Source organism: Odocoileus virginianus, chromosome 10 (assembly GCF_023699985.2).
Source record: "Odocoileus virginianus isolate 20LAN1187 ecotype Illinois chromosome 10, Ovbor_1.2, whole genome shotgun sequence".
NCBI classification, from domain to species: Eukaryota; Metazoa; Chordata; class Mammalia; order Artiodactyla; family Cervidae; genus Odocoileus; species Odocoileus virginianus.
Genome location: NC_069683.1, coordinates 24274249 through 24291015, shown reverse-complemented (window position 1 = coordinate 24291015; position 16767 = coordinate 24274249). Strand labels below are relative to the sequence as shown.

The window sequence follows — 16767 nt, the reverse complement described above, 5'->3', positions numbered from 1 at the left end:
TCTGAACATTTTATTACTTAAAAATGAGATGGAGTAGTGAGTGGGTAAGGAAATGCTTAAGAGAAAAGTGGAAGAGATGGACTAGAAGATAGCTGAAGTTTCCGTTTCTCACTAGTCTCACACCATTATTTGAAACAGCAGCACAATAAATAGGGTTGGTGCTTTTGTATTGGGTTAAGGGGAGCATCTCTTGAAGACTTAGTAATTCTGAGTCTTGTTTTTTTCCTCTAACATATCAGCATTAAGGGCATAAAAGTGGAACAGTAGGAGGTAACACATTTAATGTTAATCTTAAATGTTACAAAAGGAGTTGCTGGTAAAAGCATGTTTAATGAACACAGTTAAAGCGGCAAGTTAGGATTTTTCTAAATGAAAGGGAGCTTATATCTTTACCAAGAGTTAGAAAACAGATCAGGGACTCACAGAGTTACTAGTGTTCACTTTTTGAGCTCTACCAGAGGAAGAAAATACATAGATTTCTTAGCTTTGTCAGTCAGCATGTGCACCACTGATGTAACCTGTAAAGCTACTTAGATTTTCAGGTGATGGTAAGTCAATTTAAGACTCTCCAGTGAAAATGGATGATTTCCAAATGACTAACCAAAGATACTGTGTTTTTGATTATCTGTTTAACCATAATTTGGAAGATTAGTGGAAGAATGATGAAAGTTGACAGTAACATGCACACTGAATTGAATATAGGCTTTTTAAAGATAAATTTTTATTTTTTCCAGTGGAAGCATTTGAAATTATTTTGAAAGTTGATAGTTAAAATATTTCTGAATATTATCTATCTCAAAGTTTTGACTAAGAGTAATGCTCCTTTGTAGTTAACTGCTTTAAAAAGCTCTTTTTCGGGGATAATTCTAGCATTGATTCTTATTCTGCTCTACACCCGTTTGTTAGTATTGTTCCACTAACACTGCAAAAAAAAGTGAAAGGCATGTAGCAGTTGATTAATGAGTATCAGTTAATTGAAAATGCTCACTTGAAAGCTAAAATCCTTCCTGTACTTCCCCATTTACTTTCATAATTGCTAAATAGTTTATTTAGGATTTGGCTAAAGAAAATTGACTTTAGAGACTTAAGTAAAAGGTATTTATACATCTCTGAAGAAATCTGATTTTGTATGACAGTATTTTTTTGGTCAATTTTACAGTTCATTCTGAATCTAGACTTGCTCAACCTAATCAAGTTTCTGTACAACCAGAAGCTACACAGGTAAGATTGATAAATATTTTCTCAGTTTTTGTTTTTAATCTGTTCTTAGCTAGCTTATGAAAACCAGGTGTGAGTTTGATCAGTGTCAAGTCTGGCATGAATAGCAATCAGCTTTTATTTCCATGTTTACATTTATTTTTCTTTTAATGAACTAATAAAAACAATTTATTTGTTAATCCTTGTTTTTAATTTTAATGAAGTTTTAAAATTTGAAACAGTTTGAGAAGACATAGTTTAGATTTCATAATTTTAAAATTTAGTGTAGATATTATGTACATTTGTCGGGAACTTTGTAACTGGGCTTGGGTTTATTAACTTCGAGCTTTAATAATATATGTATTTTTCCAGTTGTTAGATTTTATAGTCTCTTTAACATGAATATCTATTTCTTAGCCCTGTATGTAATGAAGTTGGTTTATAACAGAATGAAGCTTTGATTTCTTTACTTCTTTGTTAGGTTCCTTTGGTTTCATCCACAAGTGAGGGATATACAGCATCTCAACCCTTGTACCAACCTTCTCATGCTACTGAGCAACGACCACAAAAGGAACCGATTGACCAGATTCAGGCAAGTTGTGTTACTAGGTCATATAAACTTGATGAGGCACTTGAATTGGGTGGAGCCAAATAACTGTTAATGCAGTATCTCTTTGTTTTGGACCTAATGCATTCATGATATTATTTTTATTTCATAAAATAGTTGAGTTTATTAACATATGTATGGGTCTTAGTTTACCACTAAAGTGTATCTATTCACTCTTGTGTTTAGGCAACGATCTCTTTAAATACAGACCAGACTACAGCATCATCATCCCTTCCTGCTGCTTCTCAGCCTCAAGTGTTCCAGGCTGGGACAAGCAAACCTTTACATAGCAGTGGAATCAATGTAAATGCAGCTCCATTCCAATCCATGCAAACGGTAAGCAGATTAAGTAAACTGACATTAAGTGCCTGGTGTGTACTATCTTCATGGTAGAGTCTCAGCAGAAAGTCTTTAACTTTGTGCTTGAGTCTGCTACTGTAACTTTAGGGTATGTTTAATTGAACATAAAACTCATTTTTTTTCTGTTCACAGAGATAAACTTGAATCTTAGGAGTTATGTGCCTACATCTTGTTTTGTAGTTTCACCCTTTAAAGTCACAGAATTTTAAATTTGAATAAAGTAGACTGATATATATATATATATATATATATATATATATATATATATATATCATTGGTCTTCCCTTGTGGCATAGTGGTAAAGAATCTGCCCCCCAATACAGAAGATGTGTGGGTTCGATCCCTGGGTCAGAAAGATCCTCTGAAGGAGGAAATGGCAGCTCACTCCAGTATTCTTGCTTGGAAAATTCCATGGATAGGAGCCTGGTGGGCTACAGTTCATAGGGTCCCAAAGAGTCGGACACGGCGGAGCGCACACACACAACACAGAGCATTACCTAGAGATCAGTTGTTTACACTTTGTCATGTTTACTGAATCTTTTAATTTACTGAACTATATCTCAGAGTAATAGATGTTATGATACTATGCTTTGGTTCTTCAGAGAGCATCTCTAAATTGTAGGATTTCTAGAAAATAATGAAAATACTGTGATCAATGGAATATAGCTAAAACAGTGCTCACAGGAAAATTTATAGAGTTAAATGCTTAAAATACTAATTTTTGATTAAAATATAATAAAATACTCAAGTTAAAGTTCATAGATTTAATTTATCTAAGTGACAGTGTATCAGGGGTTTGCATATTTTAAGATTTCTCATTTATAATAGCATTTCCAAGGATTCTGATCCTCTGTCTTCTCAGATTTTTAATCCGTCTATACTCTGCTAAAAAATGCTACATGACGTGTGTGTGTGAGAGAGAGAGAAATAAATGCCTTGAGACTTGTGATGTTTGTTTACATCTCAGTTAAAACCAGTATTAAGATCTGCCATGTTAAAAGTAGGAAAATGATTAGCATAAAGGGAAGAACTAATCATTTACTTTATTTACTTATAGGTGTTCAATATGAATGCCCCAGTTCCTCCTGTTAATGAACCAGAAACTTTAAAACAGCAAAATCAGTACCAGACCAGTTATAACCAGAGCTTTTCCAGTCAGCCTCACCAAGTAGAACAAACAGAGCTTCAGCAAGAACAGCTTCAAACAGGTGGGAAAACCAGTGTCGCCTCATTGGCTGCTTGCTTTCCACTGCAGTGACTTACACTGTTAGGCGAGTTTGGACTTTAGAGTGGCAGTGACCAAGAGTTTTTATTTTGGTAGTAGTCCAAAACAAATTAATTTTTCATTGCTGATTCTGAGTACAATCAAGTCCATATTTGCTGTATGTGAATTAGGTGCAGGTTTTGGAGACCATATGCTCATTTTCCTTCGGTTAGTGAGTTTTCATAATAGCCTATTTCATTGGTGATTTTAGTGGAATTAAACTTGTTATTTGAATAATGATCAACTTAGGTTTTAACTGCTAATTAATTGAAGCCTGATATCATGATATCTGGCAGCAAGTCAGTTATAGAAAGTTAAGCAGTAGAGGCATGGTGAGGCTAACTATAGTAGACTAGGTTAAAACAAAGTCCTTGCCAGCAAATAAGGTCATAACTTGGCCGGTTACCATATCTCACAATAGTAGGTTTCTTACATTTGTAAGACATAAATATATTTTTTTTTAGGTCTTTGGTTATTAAATTCAAATAGAGATTTAATTAGAATCCTACAACAGATTAGTAAACTTGACTGATGTGAATAATTGTCTGATTCTTGACAGACTTGGGTCAACAATAATTTTTCTTACATATCCCTATGGTAATTAGCATCACTAATCAGTAGAGTTTGAATCAACCATAGTCAGATAGAAATTTGGCAGTTATGCAGTCTGTGCTTCTGATTGATAAAATTGGACTTCTCATTCTCAGGCTCCTTTAATTATTCAGTGCCACGTAAAGGCATACCTTGAGGAGATTGCAGGTTTGGTTCCAGACCACTGCAATAAAGCAAATACCGCAATAAAGTGAGTCATATGAATGTTTTGGTCTCCTAGTACATATAAAAATTCTCTTAACACCATACTATAGTCTATTAAGTGTGCAGTAATAGCATCATGCCTAAAAAAAAGTGTACATGCCTTAATTAAAAAATACTTTATTGTCCCAGAATGCTAACCATCCTCCAAGACCTCACTTGAGTTGTAACATCAAAGATTGTTGACTGCAGATCACCATAACTTATCTAATAATGAAACAGTTTGAAATATTATGAGAATTACCAGTATGTGATTTATCATATTGATAAATTGATTTATCATTTGATTTGGTTAGTTTTGCCTTTTGTGCCAATTGAGTTCAAGCTATCTTACATTCTCCTCAACTTCACTAATTGACTATGAAGCATTGGTGCTAGATAATCTTTTTTTACCATGCAAAATATGTTATTAATGAAAATTGACCTTAAAACATTTACAGATGTTTTCAATAAAAAATAAATCAGCCCATATGCTTTGCTCAAATACAGCCACGCTACCACTGCAATCTAGGCAGCCATCGACTCTTATCTAGAATATTGCAACTCTCTCCCTTGACTCTTACTTTACGTTAGCCCAGTCTGTTTTCCACACAGTAGCTAGAGTGATTTTAAAATGTAAATCAGATGTCTCTCTTCCTGTTCAGAGCCTCCCAGTGTTTAGAAAAGAAATGCAGTCTTTACCTTAGTTTACGAGATCCATGATCTAGCCCCCTACCTTGATCCTGTTGTATGTCCTGTTTTCTTTATCATGTGCCCAAACAGTCACAGACACAAATACTCTTCTTTCTTTAATGTAAAGAAAAAGTCCTTTATGCTTTGTTTTCTTTTTGCTTGAAACTTTCTTTCACTGATGTTTGCATAGCTTGCTTTGTGACTTTTAAGCCTGTGCTCAGATACCACCTCACAGAGACCTACCTGCCTTCATTGCCTTGTCCAAATATAATGTGCTTACTTTAGTCATTCATTTACCCTACTTGGTATTTTCCTTGATCTCTTATTACCTGAAACAACATAGATGTTTTTACTTGTATGTATATTTTATTCACTTATTATTTCCTACTATTAAAAGTTCCTATGGGCAAGGATTATGTGTTGGAAACTATCTCATCCCTTGTGTCTAGGACCTGGCTTGGCATGTTGAGGGCGTTAAACGATACTTGTTGAATAAGTCAGTGTATCCCATCGTTTTAGAAGTTTTTTGTATTTTAATATTTATTTGGCCACACCAGGTCTTAGCTGTGGCATGTGGATCTTTAGTGGCAACATGCTGGATCCAGTTCCCTGACCAGGGGTTGAACCCTGGCCCCCAACATTTGGAGCGTGATGTCTTAGCCATTGGACCACCAGGGAAGTCCCCCATCATTGCAGAAGTTTTGAATTAGTATCTCATCAGGAACGACATGAAAAAAATATCTGCAAGGATATTTGATTTTTTTTTTTTAATGTACTAAAAGTGCATGCTTATGTTTTATGTGCACTTAACTAGGACCTTTAAAATAAAGATCACACTTTAATTGTTCTGCTTTGAGTTTCTTGCAGTGAGATTTGACCAAGGATAATATAGTTCTTACAAAAAAAGTCGAAAATTCACTTCTTCTGACCATTTTCTACTTGCGTATGAATGAATCTTTTTATTTAAAAAAATATATATATATTTTGGCCACACCATGTGGCATGGCGGGATCTTAGTTCCCCCACTCTAGGGGTCAAACCCGTGGTCCTAACCACTGGATCACCGGGGAATTTCCTGAGTGAATCTTTACAGATAGAAAATGTTACTGGTACTTGTGATATTTGCTTTATAATTATGTTTTGAGAATGTAGTAAAAGATAATTTAATGTAGAAAGATCACATTGTGCTTAGTGTATTTGATCCATTACATAGTTCAAAAAAGAGCCTTTTCTTACTAGGCATTCTCTAGTTTTTTTCATTGCAAAATAGCATCCTAAACTCATAAACATGATGGATTTCTTGAAGATACAAAGTAGGTCAGAGAAATTTTCAAGACTCAAACTACATTTTCTCTCTGCCCAAACATACAAGATTTGGGCTGCCTGGAGGCTGCTGACTGTTTTTCTTCCTGGAGTATGGGCCTTCCTTTGGTCTATACCTTCCTTATCTCACAAAGTTACTGTTAGCATTGTTTTTTCTCTCCTGTGAATTATGAACATTGGGGTAATACCAGGAATGGTATTACCATTGCTATCTTACTTTTGAAGGTGTCTAGATTTTAGGCTTCTCCCCATTGTGGAAGGAGGAGGGATCTAAGGTATAATAGTATGGACCTTGTAGAACCTTCACTTCCGGGGGTTAAGTGCCAGTGTGAGTACTATTTAATTCTTTTCTAAATTGGCTGTGCATTAAAAATACTTAGAATGTACTCAAGTATTATGACAAGGTATATGTTGAAGGCCTCTGCTGATTTGAGTATAGCTGCTTAGCTATGGGGAGGTATGGTTTTATATGTTTTAACAAATATCAAGGGAAATTTAGAGGAATAAGAAAACTAGCAATGGGAGGTTTATAATGAAAAGAAATAATTAAACGGTACAGAATCTTAAATATTTCAGTACATAAAATATTTTGATTATTGTAGGTCATTTGTGCTACACAGAGGTGCCTCTCAGAAGATGTTAAAATAATACAGCCTTTCAAGTCATTTGGAAGGATAGAATGGTGTGCTTTCACACAGTGTGTGCTCTCAGAGACTTGGAGTTACTGCGGAGAATTTCATTCTCTCAGCAGCACAGGGGCAGGAGCAGGACAGAGATTTCACTAATGTGTAGTCTTCTCTGTTACTAACATGGAAATGGGAGGACGGAATTAAACTTTGAGGAGACTGTGTAAGACACTTCTTCCTTTTTTTTTTTTAAAAGACATTTCTTAAGCGAGAAAGCATATAGAAATCAGGCAAATTGTAATGAGCTGTGTGTGTGTATGTATACACATGTATATATGTATTTTTTTCTTTCTGTTATAGTGGTTGGCACTTACCATGGTTCCCAGGACCAGCCCCATCAAGTGACTGGTAACCACCAGCAGCCTCCTCAGCAGAACACTGGATTTCCACGTAGCAGTCAGCCCTATTACAACAGTCGCGGTGTGTCTCGTGGAGGTTCCCGTGGTGCTCGAGGCTTGATGAATGGATACAGAGGACCTGCTAATGGATTCAGAGGTAAAGACAAAAACCCCCAAAAGAAAGTTCATATTCTTTTTTGATTTGCACAGTATAAAGAAATATGTCATGTTTTTTATGAAAAAATTATATCTCTCTGCATTAACTTCTTATGTACAGTGTAAACTTTTTTTTTTTTTTTTTGGTATGTGTTGATAAGAGTTATTTAAATCGGCTGAATTGGGACTGAGTATTTTGTATGTATTAAACCCATATCTGCCACTGTCCTGTAAAGGATAGTGCTTTCTATAAACTATGAGACCTTATGGAGATTTGTTGTTTTCTGTGTGTATATATGCAAGGATTGGTAACTATTTCATCTTCTAAGGCAATAGAGACAAATTAGATCAGGATAAGAAATTAGAAATTAGTTTGAATAACTAGCATGGCTTACAGTTTTTCAGTTCTTCCTTGGTCAGTAGTAAGAAGGTAAAAACTCCTTAAGATAACGAAAAAAATTTTTATTTTTTTCTTCTTGTCCTACATTTTAGGAGGATATGATGGTTACCGCCCTTCATTCTCTACTAACACTCCAAACAGTGGTTATACACAGTCTCAGTTCAGTGCTCCCCGGGACTACTCTGGCTATCAGCGGGTAGGTGAAATTGTTTAAAAATATAAACCTGACCTAAGGACCGCAATGAAAGGGACTAATGTAGTTGCTTGACAAACTAGAGTAAGTAATTTGGGGCTAATTTTGAACCTCTGTACAAGATACCTCTTTGTGGAGAATGATGACTTTTGCTCTTCTTAGCACTCAATATAGGGATTCATTTAATAGAGTTTGATAAACAATGATTTTTATGAGCAAAGAAGTGTATCTCATTGATCTTGAAAATAAGAGAAGTACTATTACAGAATATCTTGTAGCAGTGCTATGTTTAAATGTCTAAAAGAATAACAAAGAATTCTGTATTCTATAAAAGGCTGTAAGAATAGAGTAAGCATTAAAAATTACCTTTTCTTCAGTACTAACGAGCTTGTCTTTTAGGATGGATATCAGCAGAATTTCAAGCGAGGCTCTGGGCAGAGTGGACCACGGGGAGCCCCACGAGGTAATATTTTGTGGTGGTGATCCTAGCTCCTAAGTGGAGCTTCTGTTCTGGCCTTGGAAGAGCTGTTCATAGTCTGCATGTAGGTTACATGTTAGGAATACATTTATCATTTCCAGAGTTGTTGCTAGGGATTAAATGAAATGCTCTGTTTCTAAAACTTATCTTGAACCCAAATTTAATTTTTTGAATGATGATCCCTGTTACTATATAAACTGTCTTGAAAACTAGAACATTTCTCCTCCTCAGAAAGTGTTTTTCCAACTGCAAATTATTTTTCAGGTCCTAAAACCTGCTAAATGTTTTTAGGAAGTACTTACTGAAACATTTTTGTAAGACATTTTTGGAATGAGATTGAACATTTATATAAATTTATTATTCCTCTTTCATTTTTGAAACATGCTTATTATATTTTAGGGCCAGAAACCCTTTAATGGCCGGATAAGCCATAGTACATTTAGAGAACCATTTAGAAGTGATAGAAAATTGATTTCAATGCCTTTTGGACCACTATTATGGATATAAATGTCATTATTTCTGACTTTTAAACAAAGCCTCCAAATTCATAACCAACTTGCAGAACTATACTTAAAAATTACAGGTTTTAAGAGTGTTTTGTCTCTTAATATAAGAAAACGACTCCTATTTGGGTAGGAAGTAAATCTGTGTAACAGTTAGAGGTAGCATTTCATATGATCTGAAGTTCTAAATGGTTCTCTGATTTGAGGGAAGTTGAACTGATTTCCTCTAGATATTGGCCATAATATGTATACAAATGTATATTAAGGAGGAATTACAAAATTCTTTAATTTTAATGCTAGTAGAAACTGGCCAGCAAAAAAGGTGCATTTTTTTTTTTTAAATTATGGATCACTTGGGAATTACTGACTTGAAGTATCAAAGGATATTTGCATGTGAATGTGGGTTATGTTCTTTCTCACCTTGTAGCATATTCAATGAAAGTTGAGTTGACTGGTAGCTAAAAATATGTTTTAACAGCATGTAAAAAGTTACTTTATCTGTTACAAGTCATTATACAATTTTGAATGTTATGTAGTTTCTTTATAACAGTTTAGGTAATAAGGTCTGTTTTTCATTCTGGTGCTTTTATTAATTTTGATAGTATGATGTTACTACTGAAATGTAAGCTAGAGTGTATACTAGAATGTAAGCTCCACGAGAGCAGGTACTTTGTCTGTCTCTACTGCTGTATCTATTTCCAACGCCTGATGACAGTGCCTGGCACATAGTAGGCACTCAATAAATACTTGTTGAATGAATGAATGAATGAGTACTGGTGGAATACTCCATTAGCTCTACTCTTCTTTTAACTAGAGAACATGAGCAAATTTGCGCATGACAACCTCCAGGACAGGTGAAACTTGAACACTGAAGAATTGACCTCTTAAACCTAATAATGTGGTGACAAGCTGCCCACATGCTTCTTGACTTCAGATGAAAATCTGCTTGAAGGCAAAACAAATAATATTTGAAAGAAAAACCAAATGCCATTTTTGTCTTCTAGGTCGTGGAGGGCCCCCAAGACCCAACAGAGGGATGCCGCAAATGAACACTCAGCAAGTGAATTAATCTGATTCACAGGATTATGTTTAATCGCCAAAAACACACTGGCCAGTGTACCATAATATGTTACCAGAAGAGTTATTATCTATTTGTTCTCCCTTTCAGGAAACTTATTGTAAAGGGACTGTTTTCATCCCATAAAGACAGGACTACAATTGTCAGCTTTATATTACCTGGATATGGAAGGAAACTATTTTTACTCTGCATGTTCTGTCCTAAGCGTCATCTTGAGCCTTGCACATGATACTCAGATTCCTCACCCTTGCTTAGGAGTAAAACACAATATACTTTAATGGGGTGATATCTCCATAGTTATTTGAAGTGGCTTGGATAAAGCAAGATTGACTTCTGACATTGGATAAAATCTACAAAACAGCCCTAGAGTCATTCAATGGTAACTGACAAAACTAAAATATTTCCCTTGAAAGGAAGATGGAAGGAGTGGAGTGTGGTTCGGCAGAACAAATGCATTTCACACCTTTTCCGGTTAAATTGGAGCACTGAACATTTAGATGCATACCAAATTATGCATGGGCCCTTAATCACACATACAAGGCTGGGTACCAGCCTTAGGCTTTGACACAGGCACTATTCATCCTCTGGCCAGACGACTGTGGTTTAAGACACATGTAAATTGCTTTTTAACAGCTGATACTGTATAAGACAAAGCCAAAATGCAAAACTAGGCTTTGATTGGCACTTTTTGAAAAATATGCAACAATTAAGGGATATAATTTGGATGGCCGCTTCTGTACTTAATGTGAAATATTTAGATACCTTTTGAACACTTAACAGTTTCTTTGACAATGACTTTTGTAAGGATTGGTAGTATATATCATTCCTTATGACGTACATTGTCTGTCACTAATCCTTGGATCTTGCTGTATTGTCACCTAAATTGGTACAGGTACTGATGAAAATCTAATGGATAATCGTAACACTCTTGGTCACATGTTTTTCCTGCAGCCTGAAAGTTTTTAAAAGAAAAAGACATCAAATGCCTGCTGCTGCCACCCTTTTAAATTGCTATCTTTTGAAAAGCACCAGTATGTGTTTTAGATTGATTTCCCTATTTTAGGGAAATGACAGTCAATAGTTTCACTTCTGATGGTATAAGCAAACAAATAAAACATGTTTATAAAAGTTGTATCTTGAAACACTGGTGTTCAACAGTTAGCAGCTTATGTGGTTCATCCCGTGCAGTTTAGTGTTACAAATTTTATGGTTATCTCCAGCAGCTATTTCTACAGTACTTGCACTTATCTTTTGTCTAACCCTAACTGAATTATCTGTTTCACATGGAGGTATTTATATTCAAAGTGGTGATTCCCTCCCATAGATGTATAGGGAGAGTCCCAAGTCTGATAATGATGGACAGTTTAGTAATTTATGTACGATGTTGAAATTTGTGCTAGCAGTTGGAGCACTAGTTCTGTGTGCCTATGAACTTAATGCTGCTTGTCGTATCCCACTTTGACTTCATGGGGAATTAATCCCACCTTACATTAAGCAAAGGCTACTAAGTTAATGGTATTTTCTGTGCAGAAATTGAATTTAGTTTTCAGCCTTTAGCTAAAGACTTTTTCCAGTAGGTGCTCAGCTACTTAAACCCATAAAACTATTCTCAAACATTCATCATTAGACAACTGGAGTTTTTGCTGGTTTTGTAACCTTCTAAAATGGATAGGCTATTGAACATTCCACATTCAAAAGTTTTGTAGGGTGGTGGGGAAGGGGGGAAAACTTCAATGTTTATTTTAAAATAAAAGAAGTTCTTGACTTTTCTCATGTGTGGTTGTGGTACATCATATTGGAAGGGTTATCTGTTTACTTTGCAAATAAGTATTTCTTCTGCTAGCACCTCCCCTTGTGTGCTTTAAATGACATCTGCCTGGGATGTACCACAACCATATGTTTGCTTTATTTTAGGCGGATAGATAAAATATTTGTGGTTTACTGGGTAATCCCTAGATGATGTGTGCTTATAATCTTTCTATATATAAAACTAACTTTGCTATCTGTGTAGAAAATAATTTCATGACATTTAAAGTCAGAATTGAAATAAGTTCTTTATACAGTGATCTCTATGAATCAGTTCAGAGATGGGATCGGGGAGAAATGCTTTCTAGGTTTCAAACTTCTATGCATTAGTACAGATGTCATGAATATGTAAAGGTATTAGTAGGTTGATTATTTCTATGTATGTTTTTAAAAGAATTGTTTGTTCTTTTTGACATATTATACCTTTTTTTGGCATTCTACCATTGTAGTCTAAATTTAAAACTTTTATGCCTCAATTCAGACTATATTTTTTAAAGGAGAGCCTCTCTGTGGGGCAGAGAACTTTTTAAAAGTCCCATTAAGATCTGAGTCTTGGTACTAAGTGTTCTGTATAATTTGTGGATGCTTGTCGTCCTTGCAGGAGGCCTTGCGTGGGCAAATGCATATTCTAGCAGAGTTGAAAAGAGATGGTTGTCACATGTGGCATTGTGGCTTGGTGTATAGCAAGATGCCATATATAAAGTACTTTCATTTAAATGCACAGTGTCAATCATCTCATGTGGATAATGAGACTTCTGTTTTAAAGCTTTAAGGTACAGTGTCATTGATTACCTTGGCTAGGGCAGTTTTATTTTTAGATCTAAATATCCCTAAAGAATATTATTGAAAGAGGTTTTCTGATCATCGTTCTTGTCATATTAAAACAAAACCTGTTAAGTATTTTTAATCAGCTAGCTTCTGCTGTTCTTTAACCTCCTATGTATATATATGATTCCATGATGTGGGAGACGTCACTTAGAGACATGAGAATGTGTATTTATTCTCAGAAGGTTAATTAACAGATGTTCTGTTACCAAGCAGTTCATAAAATGTAGAAAGTAGTTGAATATTCAGCCTCCTAAGTGTCTTAGGAGATTTATATTGTTCATTATATTTTCAATAATATATCTTAGGGGGAATGGGATACAGGTAAGCACAAAGTTAAAACCCATCATTTTCATCTTTTAAGTTTCTGAATTTCATCTCATTTGAGTTCTTATTAAGCACTCTTTGAAGTTTTATTGACTGTAAGTTATGTTAAAAACAGTATTGCTCTTAAGCGTATCCCTTCTAAAGAGTTAATGGGGGGAGGGAAAACCCTCAGGAATATGAAAATAATTTGTTAAGGCTCATTCTATACCCTTTCCCATTTTGAATTCTACAAAAATACTGGAAAAGACTAGTGAATGTTTTAAAATTACATTAGATTAAATAATATTAAAACCTGATACCTTAATTGTCCTTGAGTGAAGTTTGCTTTAGTTGTTTATACCATTGAGCAAAGCTCTTAAGTGAAGAAGTGCTACTTGTGAGAAGAGAGGAAAAACCTTAAATTTGTTAGTCTCACCTTATTAGACTACTACAATTCTTCTCAATTGGGATCTTAATACCTTAAACAGCGGTTCTGAAGCCTAATCCAGTCTCATGCAGAAGACTGGCTCCTTGAGTATGTAAGTAGTGAAAGATAACCTGATCCAGTGAAGGCAATAAGTGTTCTTTTTAGTACTGGTTTTCTGCAAGTACTGTATTTAGATTAGGGAGCCACTGTATTAAGTCAGTACACCAAAGCTCCATCCAGCAAATTTGGGTCCTCTTTGCCAGGTCACCATTCCAAGCACTAAGCATTCAGTGGTGACAGAATCACTGGTTCCTGCTCTCATCAGTCTGATCAAAGATGTTGATGTGATGATACTAAAATACAGCAAAAGCCATGATGCAGCAACATAGCTGATGATAGATATTAAGGCTGTGATAGGATATGGCCTAGTCAAAATGATCAGGAAAGGCATTTTTGATGTGAATAGTGAAGACTTGAAGGATAAGAAGTAGTAAACTGGTAAAGAACGGGAGAGAACTGCATGTCCAAGTCAAGTCTCCAGTGACTGAGAAACTGACTCGAGTGAAAGTATAGATATTATAGAGCTAGAGAGAGGCTGAAGCAACAGGTAAGGACTACTAAGAACAGCTTTGTAGTTTTATTCCATGGTAAGTTTTGTCTCTTGAGAGTTGGAAACTGGTAAGTTTTAAGCTGTGTGTATAGTGGTTGGGATTGGGGGAGGAGAGGATGGTGGGTCACCTAGTAAAATTGTCATTTAATAACACTCAATGCAGGGGATTCCCTGGCAGTCCAGTGGCAAAAGCAAAAAGAACAGTGTTGAGAGCAAAATAATATGGTGCAAGAGATGACTATTGGTGTAGCCCATGTAAGAAATGATTACAACATAAAGTGCAGGGTGGTTGTGAATGGGTTCTGCACATTTCTATCTGGCCATTGCTCAGTATCCTTTACTGAGTTTTCCAGGACTTGGTTGCAGACTTCATCCTTGGCTAACATTCTTCCCTAGTTGATCTTAACCAATCCCATGACTGACTACAGTCATTTTAGTCACTCAGAAGCGTTTCTAGGTCCCAGACCCTCAAACACATGCAAACTTGATGTCTTGATTTGAATGTCATGAGTATTTCAGATTTATCTGTTCATGAACGTATATCCAGTTGCTCAGGGCATATACCTTGGATATCATTGGTTTCCTTTCATACCCTGTACCTATAATCCTTAAGCAAATGCATATGATTCTACCTTAAAAATACATCCTAAGTTAGCCAGCACTTGTGACCACCACCTAGTCTTGCTCTTCTGTAGTATAGTTTTCTTGCGTAGCAGTCAGATTGAGGGCAAGTAAGATTTTGTCACTTCCTTGTTCAGACTCCAGTGGTTTCTGTAGAAACCACGCCACACCTAGAATCCTAAATCTGGCCCATATGCCCTTCAAATATCAGGCCTAATTTCCTACCGTTTTCTCTCTTGCTTACTGTACTCTGGCCACACTGGATGCTTTGTTGAGACTGTCACCGTCCTGGGAACTTCATGTATGGAAAGCTTAACACTCAACTGTTAAAAACAATGTTAAGGCTCATTCTTTTTAAATTAAGGTCTTTGCTCCAGGTTACCATTTCACAGTCCTTCCGTGTTTTCTTTGTCCGTTAGTTTTTACTCACTGGATACTTTTTTCTGAACACCTTGTTCTACCTAGACTATGTTAAACTTAGAGATAGGAAAATTTTGTTCACTTTATCTCGTCTAGCATATTGACATTTTGTTGGAATTATGAAGTCATGGGTGTTGGACCACATGGATGGTGCTGATTATATTAGGTTTGTAGCTACAGAATTACATTTTGATTTGATGAAGGAGTTTAAGGTAGAAAGGGAAATGAGTTCGGCTGATAGAGGCATCTGAGAAAAGCAGTTAGAATGTGTTAAATAAAACGTTCTGGTTCCCAAATTCATGACTATATGTGGCCTTTTAAGTCAACTGCTTGGCAGTTCGCATAGGAGTGGGGTAGAAGAAAGGAACCAAACAGAGCAGAACCCCAGAGCTGGTTTTCATAAGAACTCCTGCATTTGACAGCCAGGTACGGGCCTGAAGAGCCTGCAAAGTACAGCGGCAATAATAGTGGGTAGAAAACCTACGGAATCCCAAATAAGCCTACGAGGTCATGACTGAGGATGAGGAGGGTCAAGTGAGCTGAATGAGAAAGATCTTAATGAGTTTCCCTATCTTGTCACATGAAGACGTTATTTAAAATAAGAGGACTCAAAATTATGCACACATTTTGGGAGCCAGTCATCTCGCATAACCAGGCTAACACTCAAAACCCGGACCTGTCTGGGCACCCGAGCTAGCCGCACGCAGTGACAGGCCATGCGGGTGCGAACGTCTACTTGTTCTGCTCTCCGTAGCCACGGTATCTTAATTCTGACCTGAAGAGGCAAGCGACACCCGGCACCACTGCTACAGCCCGCAGAGACAACCGTACAGCCTTGGTTGCTACAGCTCCGCCCCGCGGGCTTTGAGGTCATCATTCAGCGACCGGGTTGAAGAGGTCCCTCCTCGCCGTCGCCGCTCCGTTACTGCGCCGGCGCACGCCCCGCCTTTAAGCGCCCGAGCGAGACGCGCGTCGCGGAGGAGTGATCTGTGAGACCCGGCTTCCAGGCATCCGTTAAGCTGCGCCCGCCTCTTCCGCAAAAGTTCGGTATCTCCACGTGCTTCCGCTTTGCTGCTGGCTGTAGTCCGCCGGGCTCCGGGCGCAGGTATCTTCCATGGGATGGCTGGGGCCGGGTGCCAAGGTCGGTGTCGGCGTCCTTCTTGGGCCCGGATGAGACTGGCTCCAGGACGAAGTCTTTGCATTTGTGCTGGTGCCCGACACATGCCGACTGCAGCTCCATCACGACTGCCGCCTCATCCGGGTGCTCCTAGAAGACAGGACCCTCTGCTTCTAAGCGCTCTTGCGGGTTGAGTGACTTGATCACTTCCCTCTAGGGGCTCTAGTTGGGGTGGGGTGGGGTGGGTTGAGTGAGTGAGTGACAACACTTTTGCTTTCCGCGGAGCTTGTCCACAGTTCCTGATGGCAGCACCTGGCATTGAACAGAGACAATCTCATTTCATCCAGATCCTCCCAAGCTAGTTGCTACATCTTTCGTTTATACTCCGTATTCAGCAGGAACACTCAGTACTTTATTTTGTTTACCAGTGCACCTAGAATGATGCCTGGCGCATAGATAATATGTATATTTGTTTGAGTAATAGATGAATACTGAAAAATAACCTTCTCTGCCATCAAGGCCTTTCTCATCCACTAAGCCTACCTTGGCAACTGCAGCCCACAGTAA

General features: G+C 37.1%; 2 protein-coding genes and 2 long non-coding RNA genes across 5 annotated transcripts in view; 2 read left to right on the top strand and 2 right to left on the bottom strand.

Annotated features, from left to right (window-relative positions):
* CAPRIN1 (cell cycle associated protein 1) overlaps positions 1-11837 on the top strand; it is a 34758-nt gene extending 22921 nt beyond the window's left edge. The window contains exons 12-19 of the mRNA XM_020912243.2: positions 1160-1221; positions 1679-1789; positions 1991-2140; positions 3222-3372; positions 7223-7417; positions 7909-8012; positions 8409-8472; positions 9995-11837. Of these exons, the coding sequence (XP_020767902.1) occupies positions 1160-1221; positions 1679-1789; positions 1991-2140; positions 3222-3372; positions 7223-7417; positions 7909-8012; positions 8409-8472; positions 9995-10059 (902 nt within the window). The 3' untranslated portion in view covers positions 10060-11837. The remainder of the gene's footprint in view (positions 1-1159; positions 1222-1678; positions 1790-1990; positions 2141-3221; positions 3373-7222; positions 7418-7908; positions 8013-8408; positions 8473-9994) is intronic.
* LOC110149681 (uncharacterized) lies at positions 2697-5679 on the bottom strand. Its single transcript, XR_002317531.2, has 3 exons — positions 4957-5679; positions 4172-4203; positions 2697-2791 (listed from the first exon to the last, which is right to left on the bottom strand). It is a non-coding gene; the product is annotated as an uncharacterized lncRNA (long non-coding RNA).
* Positions 7842-15966, bottom strand: LOC110149680 (uncharacterized). The gene is made up of 2 exons (XR_002317530.2): positions 15859-15966; positions 7842-8545 (listed from the first exon to the last, which is right to left on the bottom strand). It is a non-coding gene; the product is annotated as an uncharacterized lncRNA (long non-coding RNA).
* A 68-nt stretch (positions 15967-16034) lies between these two features.
* Positions 16035-16767, top strand: part of NAT10 (N-acetyltransferase 10) — a 39800-nt gene continuing 39067 nt past the window's right edge. The window contains exon 1 of one of the 2 annotated variants that reach the window (XM_020912239.2): positions 16035-16188. The gene's annotated coding sequence lies outside the window, so the exon portion shown is untranslated. Of the gene's footprint in view, positions 16189-16223; positions 16390-16767 lie in introns of those variants that run through there. The other variant, XM_070473194.1, reaches the window with a different exon arrangement.